This window comes from Sminthopsis crassicaudata, chromosome 3 (assembly GCF_048593235.1).
Source record: "Sminthopsis crassicaudata isolate SCR6 chromosome 3, ASM4859323v1, whole genome shotgun sequence".
In the NCBI taxonomy this organism is placed as follows: Eukaryota; Metazoa; Chordata; class Mammalia; order Dasyuromorphia; family Dasyuridae; genus Sminthopsis; species Sminthopsis crassicaudata.
Genome location: NC_133619.1, coordinates 469,296,314 through 469,318,052, shown reverse-complemented (window position 1 = coordinate 469,318,052; position 21,739 = coordinate 469,296,314). Strand labels below are relative to the sequence as shown.

At 34.2% G+C, this 21,739-nt stretch overlaps 1 protein-coding gene across 5 annotated transcripts in view; it reads right to left on the bottom strand.

Moving 5' to 3' along the window:
* The window catches only part of DCLK1 (doublecortin like kinase 1), a 387,769-nt gene that overhangs the window by 347,633 nt on the left and 18,397 nt on the right, over positions 1 to 21,739 (bottom strand). For all 5 annotated transcript variants that reach the window (XM_074303493.1, XM_074303494.1, XM_074303491.1 and 2 more), the window contains exon 3: positions 11,771 to 12,117. In XM_074303493.1, coding sequence (XP_074159594.1) covers positions 11,771 to 12,117 — 347 coding nt within the window. The remainder of the gene's footprint in view (positions 1 to 11,770; positions 12,118 to 21,739) is intronic.

Below are 21,739 nucleotides of genomic sequence, written 5' to 3'. Positions count from 1 at the left end.
AATTTGAGGCTCTAAAAGAATATCTCTGCTTTCCTCTATTTGATTTGAGGTTCATATATAATGATGTTCATGCTATAAAAATGGTGGATGAGATCATTTATGGTCACAGCTACTTTCATGAAGTAAGGGCTGATGCATTGAGAAGAGACTACTTGATTTCAAATTCCCAGTAGTAGACTGATTAGGGCTTAATCACTTTGGCATACTGAGGTAGCCTCCTAGACATATGAACAGACATCTCAAAATTTAACATACCTCAAATAAAAGACATTGTAGTGCAATGATCAGAATACTGGATTAAGAACAGAAGGTCTGGGTTCAAATATCAACTCAGTTACTTAATAAATACTTATAAGATATTGGGCAAATGAGAATATGCCAAGATATCAGAATGCTCATCTGTAAAATTAAAGGGTTGGACAGGTCCTCTATTAAATGTATAATTCTATACTTTTTCTCTTACCCTACTTTTCCTCTTATCTTACTTATGAGCTCTTTATAGTCTGGCTCTGACATAATCATACAACTGAAACTGTTCTCTCTGAAGTTAGCAGTAACCTCCTAAATTCTTTATTGTCACATTTAATATGACCTTTTCTCAATCCTCAAACTTCTTGAACTATTTTGTAGCTTTTAAAATTGAAATTAATTGAAATTTCAATTAAATTTTTCTCCTGAAGCCCATCTGCTCCCTAAATTTTTATGACATTGTGTACTTCCCTCTCTTGTTCCTACTTATAGGACTACTGTTTCTCAGTCTCCTTTACAAGATTTTCCTCCTGAAGAACGAAAGATACCTACCAACTATACCTACTAACTGTGACTTTCTTCCACAGCTCTGAACTGGGCTTCTCTCTCTACACCAGGTACCTCAAGTACCGTGACCTTGTTTTATTTTATAATATTTTTACAATTGTACTTTAATATAATTGAATACCTTTATAATGCTATAAATTTTATTTTTATGCACTTTAAAACATTATTATGAAGAGGTACACAGATTTCACTAGCCTGCCAAAAGAGTTCATCTCTAACTCCTTATTGCCACTCAAACCATATATCTAATCAATGGCCAAGAATTGTCATTTCTATCTTCATAATGCCTCATGTAAAAATCATTTATCCGTTCATAAAAATTCTATGCTGGTGCAGGTTCTCCTGACCTCAAACTGGACCACTGCAATAAGTTTCTGACCATTCCCCATCCCATCCTGGCCTCCCTGTTTCTTCTCGCTCCAATCCATCCTCCACTTAGCTGCCAAAATGATTTTCATTTAGTATAGTTCTGATTGTGTTCTACTCAAATTCCACCCTCAATTATCTCCAAAATTGAATATAAAATCTCCTTTGGATTTTAAAATCCTTGATAACCTGGCTCTTCCTATTATTCCATTTTTCTTACACGTTTCCTTCTTTCCATACCTTATATGATACAGCTATGCTTGTCATAACTTTACCTCCCAACTCTATGCCTTTGCAGAGGCTGACCCATGTGCCCAAAATGCTCATCACCTTGTCTACAGCTACAAGCTTCCCTGGCCTCCTTCAAGACTCAGCTCAAATCTTACATCTTGAAAAAGACATTTCCAGATCTTCCTCCCAAGCCATCCCCAATGCCTTCCCTCAGTATATATCATATGTATCTGATTATATATATATAAAACATATATATATATAAACACATATATTCATACACACACACATAGATACCTTCACATTATTTCCTCTGACATGTTTAAAAAAGAAAGAATTTTAGGCTGAGAGAAATCTCTCAAAATTAGGGAAATCTGATAAAGTCCTTCATATTATTCTAAGATCCAACATTAACATGGGGAATTCTGCCATCACTTCCTTTAATAAAAATTTTTTTCAATTGAGCCCATTGGAAATCTCTATGGGAAAATATATGATTTTAGAATCAAATACAATAGGAAGATAGGATTCATTTCAAAGAAATTCATTTATTAGCCAATTTGGATGCAGATAGTCAATTCTACGGCATCGAATATATAGAGTGCTAGGCTTTGAGTTAGGAAGACCCATCTTCCTGAATTCTTAAATCTGACTGTTTTTCTAGGCAAGCCACTTAACTCTGTTTGCTTAGTTTTGTCATCTTTAAAATGAGTTGGAGAAGAAAATGGCATTTTTAGTATCTTTGTCAAGAAAACCCCAAACGGGGATATGAAAAATCAGACATGACTAAAAAGAACTCAACAATTACCATATCAATTCTGTAAAAATGTACTACACATCACAATGTATATTGTCAGGAAGACAACTATTGCCTGAAAGGAATTTTCAAAGAGATTTGGAGCTAGAAGGAACCTTGCAATGTCATACAATCCATTAACTCACTTTAGAGTTGAAGAAGCAGCCAAAGAATAAAAAGTTTTATTAAATTATCAAAGCTCACACAGGTTCTAGGTATCAAAGAAAAGATTTGAACTCAGGTTCTCTAATTCCAAATATAGCACAATTTCCACTGTTCCAAGCAACTACCAAAGATTTAAATTTTCCTGATATTAAGGAAGTAGCTCTACAAAAGAGGCATAAGACCAAAGGCCTATACATCAATAGGCTCTATTACCTAAAACAGTATATTTATATCACAGTGAAAATTTCCATTTCTCAGACTTATTGGCAGAACTATTTTAAGTACCTTTTTATTTTAAAAGCAGATAAAATGCCTTTCCTAATTACTGACTCAATTAAGATTTTTAATGTCATTTGAAAATCTGAATATGTATCATATTTTAAGGGGAAATTCAGTTTCATTTTGACAGCCACATAAATTAGAAGTAATTTATGTAAAAAGCAACAGTATGTCAAGCATCTCTGAAAGGGGTCATATGCGCTTTCATAATACATAGCATAATTCCACAATAGCCCCAAACTCTACATTCAGAAATGGAAAAAGTCTAAACACAAAGAGCTCCATATTTTTAATAATTGTGCCCAAGACCACTTTTCTCAGATGTTAGCACTTTCTATATCATTTGAAAAGAGTGAGTGATATCCTAACAATTCATTTTTTGATTGAAGATGTTTGAAACATCATAGAACATGAGGATATGCACATTGAGTTTATAATCTTATAGACAGAAGACTATTTATTTGCTAGTACAAGATAGTAAACAAGTCAATTACTTTTAGAGCTTTTGTTTACTCATCTCTAATAGGAGAATACTAATGTCTGCAGACCCATCCTTACAGATTTTAGGGAGTCCCAAAATAGTAAATGAAATGTAATGTGATCTATTTTCTTTTGATCAAAATGTATCCTATTAAATCATACTTTTTACTTTTACATCATCTTTCTCCTTCCAGAAAAGCATCCCTTTACTCTCCTCTACTTAGAAAGGTATCCTTTGTAATAATGATTTTTTTAAATGAAAAGAAAAAAGGCATTTAAACGAAACCAACAAATACGTCAGTCACATCTGACAATAGATGTAGTATTACTAGATGTTCATATGTCATTTCCACAAAAAGAGGAAGTTCACTTTTTCTGGAGTCAATCTTAGTCGTTACAATTTCACATAATTCAGTCCCTTCTCCATTTCCTGCAAGTTTTGTTGTTGTTCTTCTTTAGTATTGTAAACATTGTAATAGTTTAACCTGGTTCTGTTTACTTCATTCTGCTTCATATAAATTCATTTGAATGAACTTTTCATACTCTTCTGAATTCAACCTTGTCATTTCTCATGTAACAATAGTATTTTTTAATACTCGTGTAGTATATAATTGGTTTATCTTTTCTCTAATTTACAGTCATGGATTTTATTTCCTTATTTTTACTACTACAAAACAAGCTGTTACATGGAACCTTTGTTTCTATCTTAGACCTCCCTGGGAACAGATAAAGTAATGAGATCTCTGGGGAAAAGAATATAGACATTTTAGTCACTTTTTTTTAGCATGATTCCAAACTGCTTTCCAGAATGGTCTGACCAATTCACAGTGCTATCAACAGTGAATGCATCAACTTTCTTCAGTTTCTCCAAAGCTATTTTTTTCTGTTGTCTTTTGGACGAGTGGTAAAATCTCAGAATTCTTTTGATAGAAATTCTCTTATTTGTGATTTCATGTGATTTTTAAAATGATTAACAATGTTGAAAGTAATAATAACTAACATTTTTATAGAACTTACTATGTGCCAGAAACTGCTAAGTACTTCACAATTTCTTATTTAATTTTTACTAGTTTGTAATTAAGTATTCCATTCATGTCAGATAATATGCAAAAAGCAATTTGCAAACCTTAAAACTCTCTATAAATATGAGCTATTATATCCTTTTACCACTTATCCATTGCTTAATTTCTTGGATCTATATAGAGAACAGAAAAATGAATCTTAAATATTAGACCCTTACCAAACATATCTGAAGCACAGATTTTCCCTCCAATCAATCATTTTCCTATTTTATCATAGCAACACTAAATTTGTTCATATAAAAGCTTTTTGTTGCTATTGTTCAGTCATCTTCAGTCATGCCTGACTCTTGATAAACCTATTTGGGGTTTTCTTGGCAAAGGTACTAGAGTGGTTTTCCATTTCCTTTTCCAGTTAATTTTACAGATGCAGAAACTGAGACAAACTGGGTTAGGTGACTTGCCCAGGGTCACACACACAGCTATTAAGTGTCCGAGAAAATATGTTTCTAAGTGTATGAGGAAAGATGAGGATGAGTCTTCCTGACTCCAGGTTCTGCTCAACATCCACTGTACCATCTAGCTGCACCCTTTTGCTTTTATATTATTGAAATTATCTCCTATTTTGTGATCATTTATCCCTATCCTTGTTGAGAATTCTGCCCTTATCAGTTGTGAAAGCTGATTTCTAATTTTTTTTTCTTTTTCTGAGGCTGGGGTTAAGTGACTTGTGCAGGGTCACACAGCTAGGAAGTGTTAAGTGTCTGAGACCAGATTTGAACTTGGGTCCTCCTGAATTCAAGGCTGGTGCTCTATCCACTGTGCCACCTAGCTGCCCCTTGATTTCTAATTTTAATGTTAAAATAGAACCCAAACCTAAAAGTGTCTATGCTGAAACAATGTGATTTATAGATTCTTTTTATACATCATAAGAATGATTTTAAGCATAAAAACACAGGGTGTATGGTGACATATGAAATATGCATGCAAGCATATGAACATATCAAAAAAGATTATCATACACACATACACAGAACAGAAGATACAGTAGCTACTTTCAAGGGTCTTACTATTAAACTATTTCATGATTACCATGCCTCTGTAAATCTCAGTTTCTTAATCAATAAATTGGAAGATATTATATCCACTATGTACTTCACAGAAGTGTTGTAAATTATATACCCTCAATTGCCTGATTGGTTTTAAAAGCACTTGTAAATTATAAAATTTTCTATAAATAAATATTAATAAAATCAGTAGTTAATTAAAGTGATAAAGATAACATTAGAACTTCTGATTGCTTTGAAAAATCTCAGGAAATCTGAAAATGGAATATACTAAACTAAAAAAAATTATAAAAAACTGAAAAGGCAATCGAGGCTATATAAATAACTATACTTTTTCCCTACATCTATACAATCTTTATGAATATAATAAATACATACACCAACTAATTTCTTCTCCCATGAAAGGTAGGCTATTTTTTTCCTGAAAAGGTACTGAAACTATCCTTGAGACATAAATGGCTCCGGGGAATAAAAGCTCAAGCTGTTGACATCATTTTTGGATTACAAAATAGTCAGGAAGAGCTCCAAGTACTCTTTGAGACCAGACTGGTGGAAAATGATGGACAGTTCAGACAAGGGAGCTTCACTCAGCTGAATCAATTTGATGGGTCCTCAATGCACATCATTGTTGAATATCTGACTCCTGCTGTGCTGAGTAAATCTCATTTTGTTAAAATGTGGAATGACCTAAGACTATTTCATTTTGTTCCAATATCGAACAGAAACTTACAATCTATTGACCTGAGTTAGGCACAGCACTGAATATTGCTGAAACATTAAGTCAGATTTTAAACATATGATATTCTACTATAGCTCACAGTTTTGTAATCATACAATTGATTGAAACATCCAAAAATATGAGAATCTATTCTATTAATTCTTTATTGACTATCAAAATAATTTGGCTTCAAATAACATCATAACTATTATATGATAGATATAATCGATAACTCCTCTCTGATTACTACTATCAAATGATTCATAAAACAAGGAGAAGTAGTGTGCTTGCCAAGGGTGTATATTGCAATGTTATTGTATCAATTCATATACAGTCTCTTTAGCCATTCCCCAAATGACTGGCATCTAATTTGTTCTTCTTTCTTTGCTACTGTAAAAAAAGAAGATTTTGGTATATGTGGAACCAATAAAAATCATTATACTATCTGGGGTATGTTCCTTGAAGTAAGATCTCAAGATCAGAAAGAATACATTTTAGGTACTTTTTTATCTCAGCTCCAAATTACTTTCCAATTTGTTTGAATCAGTACCCAACTTTCCACAGTTCCTCCAACTCTGATTATTTCTATCTTTTGTCATCTTCGATAATTTTCTGGGTATGAAGTGGAATCCTAGAATTGTTTGTATTTGTATTCTTAGTGACCTGGATCAGTCTTTCACATGGTTGTCAGTTTTTGGCCACTTATTCATTGGAGAATAGCTTTTGATCTTCTAGATTTATAGCAGTACTCAAGATGGAAAATAAAGATTTTTTTCTCCAGTCAGCCATTTTCCTCTTATCCTAGTTATATTAATATTGTTCTTGCAAAAGCTTTTCAACTTCATGAATTTAAATTATCTATCTTACAATTCATGATTACTTTCATAGTCACAGCTATAAGAAATACCCTGATTTAATTCTCTCAAAGCTAAAGATTTTAAATTCTTGAATTCCCAATGTTACAGCTTGATGCTTCTCTCTGTGGATCTTTAGTGTGAATTAGTAAAGTTGTGATCAGACATATGAAAATTAAATATCTCTCAGTCAGAAAAATATCTCTAATAAGACTTTCCCCCCAGAAATAATGAGAGAAGTAAGAAGGGATGGAGGCCGACTTTCTTTCTTATAGCTCAATTTTAGAAAAATAACTTGTAGAGAGCTTTATCAGTGATCTTCACAGTAAGGTATTTTCTTGAGTTAGGCTGCTTAGAGATTTGTTGCTCTTTACATTTATAAGAAAAGATCCAATAATCACAGATTTGAAAGATTTAATGGCTCAAAACAGCAGGCTTTTTCACTCCCCAAAAAGGCCACAGATGCCCCTGTATACAATGTTGGAAGTTAGGAGATGTGCCATGGTTTCTTTCTAGCAATCATGTACAGTTTGAGCTGACTTTAATCACTTAGGAAAAATAATCACACTGCAAATGCCATCTGGGCAAAAAAGGTTTTTTGGCAGATTGCTTGTGCAACCAACAGAGAAAGTACTAAAGACCAAAGCTTGACTGGGGTAGGGGGGACATAAGGGAGATACAAGGGGGAAAAAACCTTGCTTTTCAGACTCTTTGGTCAATATAAAAGGAATAGAATGGGGGAAAGTAGCCCTCCACTGGAAAAATGATCTTTTCTTTTTTGCAAGGTACCAGAACAATGAGAAGGTGACTCTTACCATGTTCCTCCTTCCATTGTAGTCCTTGCTCATTTGATTATTCTAGTCACATAGTGTTTAAAGTTGCTAGAAGGGGAGCGAATTGGAAAAGATGCTAGTTATGACTTTTTACTAAATTTTCAGCTCCATGTATGTGATCATTTCTAGTCAAAGTACAAAACAATAGAAAGGGGGGCTTGTTCAGTAAATTTCAGTTATTCCTGAATCTTTGTGACCCCATTTGGGGTATTCCTGGCAGAGAAACTGTGATGATTTGCCATGTCCTTCCCCAGCTCATTTTACAGATAAGAAAACTGAATCAAATAGGGTTAAATGACTTGCCCAGAGTCACACAGCTAGTAAGTATCTGAGGCCAGATTTGAATTCATGAAGATGAGTATGACTCCAGACCCAGCACTGTGTCCATTGCACAACATAGGTGCTCCATCAATAAATATTAATGATACTATTGTCAGGGATCTCAGAGCAAACAGTCTATTCAAATGTTCACACCAATTGGAGGAAAATTAGGGTGCCATTTTGCTTGTTCCCAATTAGATTTTCCTGGTGGTCTTATTTATTTTCTCTCTCAGCAAGCAATACAGGACTTTTTATGCAAGAGTTGCTTAACAAATATTTGTTGAATTGACTTCAACCATTGACTTAAATGTTACAACACAATTTGATCAAACTGACATCAAACTAAAGAATTTTACCTCTACAGATTCTATAAGAAATTCAACTTATAGAAAGCCTCCATGAATTATTCCTTTTGGTTCATGTGATACTTAAAAAACAAAAACAAAGAACTCAGATCACTTAAAATCAGATTAAAAATGCAAAACATTCTGCAAAACTAAAACTGCTTTATAAATGTTAACTAGAAAAATAAAAAATAGGAGAGAGAGAGAGAGAACACTTGAGGATGCTATGCAATTGAGAGTTGTGGGCCACTAAATAAAAATGTGGGTTCCATAAGAAATTGGTTGCAGAAGTTGCCAGTATCTTATTGGATATAAAGGAGTACGACTCAAAGGGGAACCTAGGGAAAAGGCAATTTATTCTCACCACTGCTCAAGAATGCCAAGATTGTCCACAGTTGCCATTTCAGCAAACTGCTTATGGGAGCAGATCTATCTTTTCCCCAAAAGCAATACTAAAGCTCCCACAGTCCATGAAAAAATAAGTTTGCTCTTTCTGAGCACCAGAGCACAAAAATCTTTCTATCTTTGTCTCCAATTCCCCTGCAGTTCCTGACTTTTTAGAAAACTCTTTAGAAAAATCCTATGGGAGAATGCTATCACACCACAATGAACTTTTGAGAAATAGTATACACACAATTGACAAAATGGTTTTGGAAGATTTAATTAGGGGAGAAAGTAGTTTAAAAAAATTCCCAGTGGTCTTCTTTGGATATATCTATTCACCATGAAGATTTTGAAGAAATGTGAGCCTGGCTATAGGAACAAAAGCAGTCATTGTAATACCTATGGTTCAAGGAGATCCTGGAGAAGATGGGAAAGGGATTTAAAGTCAAAACACTAATTCCAGAAAGCACCTTATAGTATAAGCCAACAAAAATCCATGATGAGCTGGAGGGAGAACCTCAGCCAGAGTACTTTGAGAAGACCCTAGAGAGTTACAGGATGATGCTCACTTTAGGAAAAATCATGAATTAATATATCAATCAAGGAGAAATCACTTTAAAATTAGGTCATTCAAAGGTATTTACTCATGGAAAATGGAAAAATAAAATTATGGAACACTTAATCACCAGAGATCATGCCCATTATAGGTTTTGTTTTGGCTTCTTGAATATTTGTTTTACTATTATTACATACATATACAGTTATCTATTATGTTCCCCTTTGGAATACTGATGTTATTAATACAGGGCGTCCATGTACAGAGCAACTTAAATTAATTTGTCCTTGAAAAAAACTACATTGAAAATCAGATTATTACTTTTCCCTTTAAGCAAATTATCTACCACCAGGACAAAGGAGATAACTACACTGGTCAATTTTCCATCTTACAAAATGGTGCCAAAATGAGAGTGTCTAGAAGTAATTTGAAGTTTTGAAATGAGAAAGCATTAGCAACACTTAATCAAGAGTACCAAAGTGTTTTTTTTAAGTAGCAGAAGAGAACATCAGTGTTAGACATAGCAAATATAGCAAACAAAAACGAGGGCATAAATTTATTAATATGAAATTTATGAATTGTATAATTTCCATTCATTTATTCAGTGATCAAATGAGCCTTCCAAAAAAAGATATAAATAATACAAAACTTTAGATAAAAAAGATCAATTGTTCTCCTTACAAAGAATTCACCAAAATGTTCTTTAAACAGTGAACTCTGTACATTATCTTTCTTATAATTCAATATGTTTGGAATGTCAGCAAAGGTCTTGTTGAACTCTAGCTGATGAAACTTATATATTATTGGAACCTAAACCTTTAACAGGTTAAGGAAAAGTAATCACTCAGATTCTTTATCCATATTTACTTTTTATCAAATTATGATTAGAAAAAAATGAACAGGCAAATGGAAATGCCACAAATCATATGAAAATTCAAAAAAAGAACTTCAAGTAAATGTGCTTGTTTATAAAATTCACAAAACATGAATATATGGGGACCAATGTAATCAGATCCCAGCAGAAAAATTCATTCTTGGAATAATAGCATATATAAAACTGTCTTTTTTAATTTGCCAATTTTATAGGATATTATGTCAACTGCTTATCCTCCAGAGAGGTTAAATTTATTTCAATAGATTCATATTCATATAAATATAAGGGATAAAAGATAATTAATTTTTAAAAGGCTCCCTAGTTTTGTTTGACTTTTAGTTTGTATTATTCATGTAAATGTTCCAAATCACCATGGTAAAATATATATTATTTTTCAAAGGATACTTAGATATCACAACCCTGAAGACTAATTGTCAATCAAAATTTTATTAGAAAGTCCTTTTTAATTGTTTTTTCAGAACAACTTTTAAATCTCATTGTACTTATCTGATTCTATTCATAACCAGATTTTCTCTTGACTTGTGTTACTTTATAATTTTAATAATATACTATATGAAACTGCATGAAAAGTAGATAAGTAAATAGGAGGTCACATAATTTAATTCCCTATAAGTTATTATAAAGTTTTAATAGCAACCCCATGAATTCAAGTCAAAAGACATTAGCAAATATGTGAAATAAAGGAAAACACTTATAATTTTTGCACTTCTGTTTTTGTAAATACAAAATTTACAGTATATAAAAACATACCTTTCAACGTCAATCAGTCAGGAGTTCTTCACTCTTTAGAACTGTCTTTAGAATCTTTAACATTTTAATACATCATTTTACTGGAATTTACTCAAGTACAAGAGTAATAAAACCTAATCTGAATCAAATAAATTAATTTTAATATCATCTATTGGTTACTGCTATGTTTTGAGTCATATCCAAACTTGGATTTCATGACACATTACTTCTCGGCATAATAAGAACTAGACAGGGTGTGTTAGTAAATATTTTCAATCAGCTCTCAGGTATGAAAAAATTTTTGTCTGCACAATGCACTTTTAAATTTAATCTACATTAATTAATGTTTTCTCCATCACTTTATTAAGTGTAGACCAAGCAACAAAATAATAAATCAAGCTCTGATTTGCAGCATTTCCAATGGTCCCACTTAGTATTTAACAAATGGGTCCTGAACTTGTATGATCTGATTTCAGCATACCTCTGGGGTGGTTGTAATTGATTGTGATCAGTAGTATTAAAATTGTAAATATATACACATATACATATTTATATATGTGTACATCGTGAATAAATATACATACACACATATATTATCATTTATATATTTCTATATTTTATGTGTCCCTTTATTTAAAATTTACATAAATATACACACATATATATTCACACACACACACACATATAAAACACATATTTGTTTAATTATTCAAACTCTTTCCACCTTTTAGTTTTACTTATTCTCCAAATGGTCAATTCTGTTACACTATAAAAGGCAAATCCTTCAGAATGCTTCTGAGTGAAACAACTTAAGCAACAAAGTATTTTCCATGTGTCCATCTAGTCTCACATCTCATCTTTTAAACCCTATAGTTACAGAGAATTTGGAAGAAAATACATTTCCAAAAGCATCTTACCTGCTTCCCATCTAGGGTATACAGGCGTTTAACCACTCCTGAATCCAGTTTGATGGCATCAGTTATATCAGTGAGAACCTGCTCAAATGAATGGGCAGTCTTCTTGTTGAGCAAAATTCGGACAGCTTTGCGTGGCTTCACACCACTTCTGATGATGGTGACTAGTTTGGGCCGAATGAAATCCTTATTCTCCCTCACATCTGAGGGGCTGCCTTTGGCAGTGGCAAGCGAAGACACCGTACGGGAAGCAGAAGTTGTCTTGACATTGACTGACCAGTTAGGGTTTACATTCTTGGTGTACTCCAGTTTTTTGAAGGGTTCTATTGACCCACATACATAACTCTCTCCTAGAAAAAGAAAGAATAAAAATGATTAATCCATTTATCTGATAAATAAAAATCTGATTTCCTTCTTTTCTCTTTATTCTCTGGTTTCTTCTCCTCCTACTAGAGGCAAGAGCCAGCTGTAAAATTTAAAGAAAAGAAAATAATCAGGGAAGATAAGATGGTTACTTCTATTCTGGCATGCTGGATTAAAACTTTTTCTATAGTGGTTTTTATACATAAGGCCTATGCCAGGTGATACGAAGATGAAAAATGATAGCTTCTGCCCTCAAGGAACATTCAATCTAGTGTGTGAATGAAAATTATGAAATATTTATTATATGTCAATCACTGTTCTAATCTATCTATTGATACAAATAGAAAAGTAAGACAGATCACATTCTAATTAAAGTAGACAACGCATATAAGAGAGTTAAGTTGTAGGATGGAAGAAAAGGCCTGGAAATCCTAACAATTCAATAACAGGATGTATGGCAAAGCCCAGAGGTAGTGAAGGCAGATAAATATATATATATATATATATATATATATATATATATATATATATATATATATATATATATATATACTGATTTAATGAATCTGGTAATTTAGTTTTAATCTTGTAATCCTATATCATTAATTAAATGGTAAGAAGGAGTTGGATAATGGTTGTGATAACTATATTTATATAGTGTCTACTATGTGTCCGGCATGTTCTAAGTGCTTTACAAATCTCATCTCTTTTAATCCTCACAACTGTGAGCTTTGGATAAATTATTTTAGAGAGAGAATTAGCAGGACTTTACACACTGCTAATATCAATAAAAAGGAGAGGTAATTTTTGAGGGAAATATGTGTTTGGTTTTGAACATCTCAAGTAGAGATGTGGGTAAGACATTCAAATAGATGCAACTGGAAGATGAATATACAAATTTAGGAGTCTCTTCCCTCTACATAATAATTCAAGTTCTAGCAATGGATTAACTTGCCTTAGGTGTAAAGAGAGAGAAGAACTCAAGGACTAAACTACCAGGGACCTCAAAACTTCTGGGATAGAGGGAAGAACTAGTGAAGAAGACAGAAAAGGAACAGTCAAAGGGAAATCTATCTAAATATGATTGTCATAAACCCAAAAGAGGAGGAAATTATTAAGAAAGAAGAGATGATCTCATTATAGGAGCTGCTAAATAAAGATCAACAATGATAAGGAAGGAGAAACCATAGGATCTGGTGATTAAAAAAAAAAAAAAGACTTCTTTTTTTTATAGTGCTCTGAGATCATCAACACACTTCCATCACAACAGCCCCCTAATGCAGATAGGATAAGTGCTATTAAGGTATTATCCTCCCCATTTAAAAATGAGGAAAGAGGCTTAAATTGGCCCATAAATGCATAGTCAAAGTTTGAGTCCTGGGTCTCCAATTCATAGATCAGTACTCTCTTACATTACCCCTGAAGAGTTATACTCTTCTGGGTGATCTGCTTTCTTCTGTTATATCTGGGTAGCAAATGACATTCCAGGAAAGTTAAATGTTTACAAAGCACTTTACAACGTGTGAAATAGATAATACTATATTATTCCTTTTACTAACTGACTCAGAAGAATAAAACTGCTCACCTAAGATCACAAAGCTAATAAGTAGCAAAGACAAGAGGTGGACCCCAAAAAAACCTGGATTCTTCCCATAGCACGTCATTCACTATGTTATGTTTAGCCTCAGAGAGCAGTTTCCAGAAAAAGAAGTCAGATTATAAAATTTCCCAGAGAAAGTAACGATGGGGACATGAGAGCAGAGGGGAGACTACAGTATTCTTTTTAAAATTCTGGCAGCAGAGAAAAGAGGATGTTGAATGAAAATTTTAACAAAATAAAGTAAATGCTTTTTTAATATTGAGGAGACCTGAATGTGTTTGTAGCCAGAAGTATCAGGCACAGGTGGAAGAGAGAGAAAATGAGGACCAAACAAAATTTAAACCACAATTAACAGATTAACAGGCCTGAGGGAGATGTGGTGGGGAGGGGAAAGAGGAGACTGCAAGTCTGGTTTAGGTCAAAGCCAAGCTCACAAAAATAACTACTAGAGAGCCAGGCAGGAAGTCATGAACTGTATCCAAGGGAAAGATGGAAGTGGGAGATAGGTGGGGAGGGGATGAAGAAGGAGGATGAAACCTTGAAAACCATTAGTTTGTCTCAGCCTAAATCAGATCCTATAAGGTGTAGCAAGCTCCTTATTCATATCCCAATGTTCTTTGGCTGCTAAAAACAAATGGGGAAAGATGCAATTAAGAAGCTAAGTTTGAAAATGAAGGGAGAGGAGGGAGGAGACAGGAATTGAGGATATCAGGTCAAAGAAACAAGAATATATTGTATTGGCCATATGCCAGGCACTATGGTAAGCCTGTGAATATAAATGTGAACAAAAAGAACGGCAGTGATCTCAAGCACTTTCTATTCTAATATGTAGAAATGATGGGGGTAAATTTGGTAAAAATTGTGTCCCCTTTAATCTGTAAAATAATCACTGAAATTGTGTCCCCTTTGGTCTGCAAAGAAGAGAGATTTGGGGTCTCCCAGGCTCTAGAGAGTCTGGAAAGAGGCACATTTTCCAGACAGAGATAAGAAGCATCATTCATTTGGAAATCTTGGGCAAATTACCCCCCACCATTGATATTTTGGGTAGTTGAATTCCCATTCAGGAAACTCTAAATTCTGAAAAAAGAAAAAAAAAAGCCTTCAAATTAATTTCATTCAATTGGATAATCAGTTCAAACTGCTCCAAGATTTGCTCATATAATAGGGTTCTGCAAACCCAATCTTGGCAAATTTCTTCATTAAGAAATCTGCCTGCTAAGAGAGAGGGAACTTCTTAGTGAAAAATAAAACTTACTTTTTTGCCACAGACTTTGGGGTTCATGAATTCTTTCCCATTTGGACCTAGGTCTCCAAGCAGAGAGGGGATCTCATTCCTACACATCATCAAAACAAAGCTTAGAGGGGGAGATGGGTAAGGAAAAGATACCTATCCACACCAGGACAAGGAGGAGAGAGTATGGAGCCAAGATGGTGGAGACAACACATGTTTCTCTCTGACCTTCTCTACAACCCTCATGCTAATTAGGAAATCCAGCCTCTGAATTAGCCCTGGACTAGCAGAACCCACAAATACTGAGAATGCAACAAATTATCAGCAGAAGATAATTTCGAAGATTGCCAGAAAAGGTCTATTTCAATTGGAAACAGGAGGGAGGTAGCCAGCACAAGCAGCTGAATACAAACGCCAGTGCAGATAGCACAGAGTCCTGGGGTGGTGCAATCTCTGAAGCTAGTGGGGACTCCACATGATGGAGAATCTATAGGGAGGAAATGGACCAGAAAAGGTCTGTTTCAATTGGAAATGGGAGGGAGGCAGCAAAACACAAACAGCTGAGTACAAACATGAGAAAGCACCTGGGGTGCTGCAGACTCTGCAGGCAGTGAAGATTTTGTAGGTGGTGCAGACTCCGTGTGGCAGAGAATCTACGGGAAGGAATCTACAGCAATGTTGGCTACTCTGCACTGGTTGCAAGCTAGCAAATCAGCAGAGAAGTTATAAAACATCCAACACAAATACAAAAGATTTATAATGAACCCCAAACTCCCAGAATCTCATGGGACCTGGCCACACCCACCCAGCACCAGGAGTAAATCAGCACTGACCCAGCGCAGCTGGAGCTCCTTGGAAAACCTTCCTCACCCTAAAGGGAGACCTTAACTTTTAAAAAAAAATGAGTAAAAAAGTAAAGATGACTCTGACGATAGACAGCTGAAAGAGAAATGGTGAAAGAGAAGAACAGATTTCAAACCCTGAGGACACTAAAGGCAGATTGTCTCCAGATGAAGCCCCAAAAGGTGATATAACCTGGTCCTCATCACACAAGGGTCTCTTAAAAGAAACTAAAAAGGATCTTAAAAGAGAGCTAGAAGAAAAATGGGGAAAGGAAATGAAAAATTTTCAAGAAAGTTTGGAAAAGGCACCACAAACTATCTGAAGAAAATTCACTACAAAATAGACAGTGAAATGGAAAAAGCATATAACTCATTAAAAGATAGATTTGATAAAATGGAAAAAGAAAGCAACTCCTAGAAAAACATAATTTGTGAAATGAAGATAGATTTGATAAAATGGAAAAAGAAAGCAACTCCTAGAAAAACATAATTTGTGAAATGGAAAAAAAAATTCCACAGGACAAAACATCTCATTTTTAAAAGTTCAAAAAGAAGTAAAAAAAAAAAAAGTAAATGAAGAAAAAAAGTCACTAAAATTCAGAAATGAACAAATGGAAATGAATGGTTCGTTGAGATAACAAGAATCAGTCAAGCAAAACCAAAAAAATGAAAAACTAGGGAAAAAATGTAAAATATCTAATTGGGAAAACAACCGACCTGGAAAATAGACCTAGGAGAGACAATCTAAAGATTATTGGACTTCCTGAAATACATGATGAAAAAAAAAGAGCCTAAATACTATGTTTCAGGAAATCATCAAAGAGAACTGCCTGGATATCACAGAATCAGAAAGTAAAATGACCATTGAAAAAATTCACCAAAAAATTCACCAAAATTAAAATCCCAATGAATATAGTGGCTAAATTTGAGAACTATTAGACCAAGGAAAAATATTGCAAGCAGCCAGAAAGAAACAATTCAAATACTGAGGAGCCACAATAAGGATTACTTGGGATCTAGCAGCTTCAACTTTAATGGATCAAAGAGCTGGAATCTAATATTCTGAAAGGCAAAGGAACTTGGAATGCAGCCAAATTGTAAAAGGGAATCTGTTCAGTTATGACAGAGATAGAGCAAATAAAACACTGATCTTACTCATCTATTAATCAGTAATGGATAAAAACAAAAATTGCAGTGTTAGAAATGATCTTCTACTAGGAACTTAAGGCACATGAAATTAAAAAATAAATTTGCCAGCATTCTGAGTGCATGAGAGGGAACATCTGCCTGAATTTCTGTTTCATTTAAAAGATATGTCTAATAAAAGAAAAATTTTAGATCCAGTAATAAAATAAATCAACCATTATAGTAAGGTGAGTTCCAATCTCACAACATTTGAAATATTGGAATTGGACTGTTTCTGCCCTAGAAAAATGAGGCATTTTAATAATTTCACTGCAAATAGGATTCTTTATATATATATAATCTTAGGATAGTGATAAAGATGCCCAAAATATCTCTTTTTGCAAAGTGTTCTATCTATTGTGCCATCTAGTTGTCCCCAGCAAAACAAAACAAAACAAAAAACAAAACACAGTTTTAGATAAAATTTCTGTAAAGAAGATTTTTCCATTTGTATGTGGGAAAGGACATTGAATTAAGAGTTAGAATGCTAACCTTTCTACCTTTATGATATTCTAATCTTTTCTCTGACCAACCGTGTTCTATCTTCCATCTTTCTCAGTGCCTCCTTTTAAATCTATTCTTCTTCTTCTTTGTTAGCATTCTTACAAGGTACTAAGACAGTGGAATTGATGGAGACAATAATTATTTAATTTAGCATGGTTCAGTATGATTGATCTGATCCTACAAGGAGATGCTATGGGCCAGAACTTGAAACAAGGTACTGAGTGGAATTGAGGAGACAATAGTTAAATCTAGTTTAGCATTGATTTAATCCTACAACAAATAACGGCTTCTGTGATATGATTGGTGTGTACTCAATGTACAGCATATAAGCAAGAAGCTCTCAGGGCCAGACACACAAGCCCACTCTCAGAGGAGAAGAGAGATTCATTCCAACTTCCAACTTTGTGCTGGCTGGAGACATTCTGAGGAAGCTAAAGGCAGAAGCTGGCAGAGGCAAAGAATTAACAGCAAGAACTCTCAGAACCAAGGAGAGAGATAGGCCTATAAGAAAGCTAACCGAGTCCAAGGAATGAAACAATACTTGGAAAGAGAAAATAAAGGATTTGGACTTTAACTCCTGGCTGCATTTGGGGTGATTACACTGAACTGAAAGGAAGGCTGCCTCCAGAAGCCCTCCAAGAAACCTGCTCCCAGAGAATTTTATACTTTAGAGAAGAATGTCACACTTCTTTCTTTCTTTCTTTTTTTTCTGAGGTAATTGCACTTAAGTGACTTGCCCAAGGTTACACAGCTAGGAAGTGTTAGGTGTCTGAAGCCAGATTTGAATTTCCTGACTTCGGGGCTGTTGCTCTACCCACTGAGCCAGCTAGTTGCCCCTCTATTCTTCTTTCTTAAGGAGACCCCAGTTAGTCTATCTACTACTTTCTGCTCCCAACCCTGCTCTGATCTCGCTTTTCTCCCCTTGCAATCTTGACCTTACCATTAACTGATTCAATTACATACAGTCATTAACTTTAGACTCCCTTGCTCTCTTGTCTTATCATCATTCATGCCTTGTGCCAGACTCCAAAATCTGAGTTACTTCCCCTGTATCATTATCTGTTTTCTCTTCTCTTAAAGATCTACAAATGAACATGGCTGAAAGACATCACAGCTCTGCTGTTAGAGTCATTATAAATTGGTTATCCAATCTCAACTAGTATCTCTCTGATCCATAGTGATGTTTCTGGTTTTTTCCTGATTGTCTAACACATTTCCCATAATTGCTATTTTGAACTTCTCTCTTCAGGCCTCCTATGCCATCTTGCCTTTCCATGGCCCTCTTCTCTTAGCAAGATATATATAAAATAGAAGCTATCAGTTGTGAACTTTCACTTACTGAATTCTATATCTTAACATTCCTCCACTAACCCTTCATGGTCTCCTTTGCTCCAACTAATAAGGAAGAGATAACTCTTCTCTTAATTATCAAGAAACCACCCTTTATCCCAAGACCTTCCTCTTAATTTCAATTGTTCCTTATCTACTGACTCTTTCTCTGCTACTTATAAAAATCCCCAGGTTTCCTCCATCCTTAATAAAAAATATTCATGTGATATCACTATCATGTCACACTATCATCCTACTATTTGGATCAATCTCTGCTCCTTTTCTAAGACTAGAAAAAACCAATTGCACTCATTGAATCTATTTCCTCCGCCTTCTACTTTTGAAATCCTTAGAGTCTGGCTTAAGTCAAATGACTTCACTGAAACTGCTCTTTCCAAAATTACCAAAAATAGTTAATTGCTAAATTCAATGGCTTTTTTTAGTCATTATTTTTCTTTACCTTCTGGCAGTATATAATACTATGTATCACCACCTCTTCTCTAGAATGCTTCCTTCTGGGTTTCCAGAACTGTTTTTGCTCTCCTATTTCTCTTCTCACATATATGACTTCCTTCTCACTCTCTGCAGTGTTGTCATCTGTGCCCTGTCTTTTAATTATGAATATTATAGCAGCATCAGTTTAAAGATAGAGATGCTCTGTCCTGGGAGCCTCCTCCCTCCTCATTCTCCACTCTGATTAAGTTATCTCATCAGTACTCTGATGAGTTAATTATCATCTCTATGAATATGATTCTCAGATCTATATATCCAATATGAGAACCAATACCACATTACTTGTTGGACATCTCCAAATAGCTGTCGTAGATACATCTAAATCCAACATGATCAAAAGCTATCTTATCTTCCTCTCAAAACCCATTAATCTTCCACACTCCTCTAATTCCATTGAGTGCAAAATCATCTTTTCACTTATCCAGTTTTGTGACACTGGATTTACCCTAGATTCTCATCTGTCTTCTTCAGGACTTTTTGCTCTTTCCCCTGATTGCCTAATTCCTCCCAAAATGTTCTTTTCAAAGAAAGATGCTATGTCTCTTTGAACTATACTCCTGACTACATACTTTCTCTACTATATCACAACAGTCTCCTCATTCTAGAGGTTCACTCTATTTTTGCCCCTCTCAAATTCTGTCCCTGTGTCTTTCTCTAATTATTGTTTCCTTCCAGGAACTTCATTTGAATGAAAAAATCCAGGTCAGTCATGTCTTTTTTTTTTTTTTCTGAGTTCTCCTCCTGATTCTCTGGGTTTTCTCTACCACCCTTTTGTATCTGTCTTTCCCCCATTAGAACATAAGCATCTCGAGGGCAAGGTTTTGCAACATTTATTAGTATTCACAGTGTTTAGAGCACAGTGAGTGGCTGGCACTGAAGTAAGCATCTAATAAATGCTTCTTCACTAGACATGTTGACTTTTTTCATTCCTCCCCCATCCTACTAAGTGCTATAAAATCTTATCAATTCCTTCCTTCCCTTCACATTGTTTCCATAACTTGCTATTCTTTTCAAATATATAACAAAATTATCATATAAACCAATATACACAAATAGATATATAAAATTATTCCATACGTACTTTTGTCAGTGCTTTCTCTGAATGTAGCACACATCTTTCTTCCTATGTTCTTTATAGTCTTTCTTAAAATAATAGTGCTATTATTTTATACATGTCCTCTTGATTCTGATCATTTTGCTCTTCATTATATCAGTCACTCTTTCCATATTTTTCTAAGATCATTTGAGCTTATTTCTTGTAGCACAATAGTATTTCATCACAATCATATACCTCAGCTTGTTTAGCCTTTCCCCTATTTGATGAGCATCCCTGCAATGTCTAGTTTTTTGCTATCATGAAGAAAACAGCTATAAACATTTAAGAACATATGGGTTATTTTCCTTTTTTCCCCCCAATCATCTTTGTAAATAGACCTAATTCATATTGCTCTCTGAAATGGTTGATCAGTTCCCAATTCTGACAACAATTGACAACAGTTTTCCCATTCTCTTCAGCAGGTTGTTTTCCCCTTCTCTTATTTTAGCCAATCTGGTAGGTATAAAATGATATCTCAACTTTGTTTTAATTTGGATTTCTCTAATTAATAATGATTTAGAGTACTTTTATATGACTATGTTTTGACTTCTTCATTGAAAAATTGCCTCTATGCATATCCTTTCACCATTTATTGATTGAGGAATGATTCATATTTTTATAGATTTGACAAAGTTCTTTATATATTATAGATATGAAACCCTTATCTGATAAACTTTCTATAAAATTTCCCCCTCCCCTTTTCTGCTTTCTTTCTGATCTTGGCTACATTTGCTTCATTTGTATAGATCCTTTTTAATTTAATATAATTGAACTTATCTATTTTACGCTTAACTTTGCCTTCTATCTTTTGTCTATTCATAAATTATTCACTTAACCATAGGTCTAATAAGCAATATGTCCTATGTTCTACTAATATTTTGGTAAAACCTCTCTTTAAGTTTAATTCATATTCCATTTTGACCTTATCTTGGTAAATAGTTTAAGGTTTCACACAACTTTCAAAACAATCTTTCTATAGCCAAGAGTACCCATATCAATCTTCTGGTCAAGAATTATCAGTGGCTCCCTATGAGTCTGGTCTAAATAACAGACTCTTAATTTCAGCTTTTAAAGCTCTTAATAGGAATTCAAAGCTTCAACCTACCTTTCTAAGCTTGTTCCCATAGTTTAAGTCTCTCTACTCCAATTCATCATCCACACAACTGCCAAAATCATTTTCCTAAAGCATAGATCTAACCATGTCACCCATCCCCCAACACAATAAATGCTAGTGGTTCCCTATTATTTCCAGGATAAACTATAAAATTCTTGTAAAGCACTTAAATCTCTTTTCTGTATCCTGTCCCCT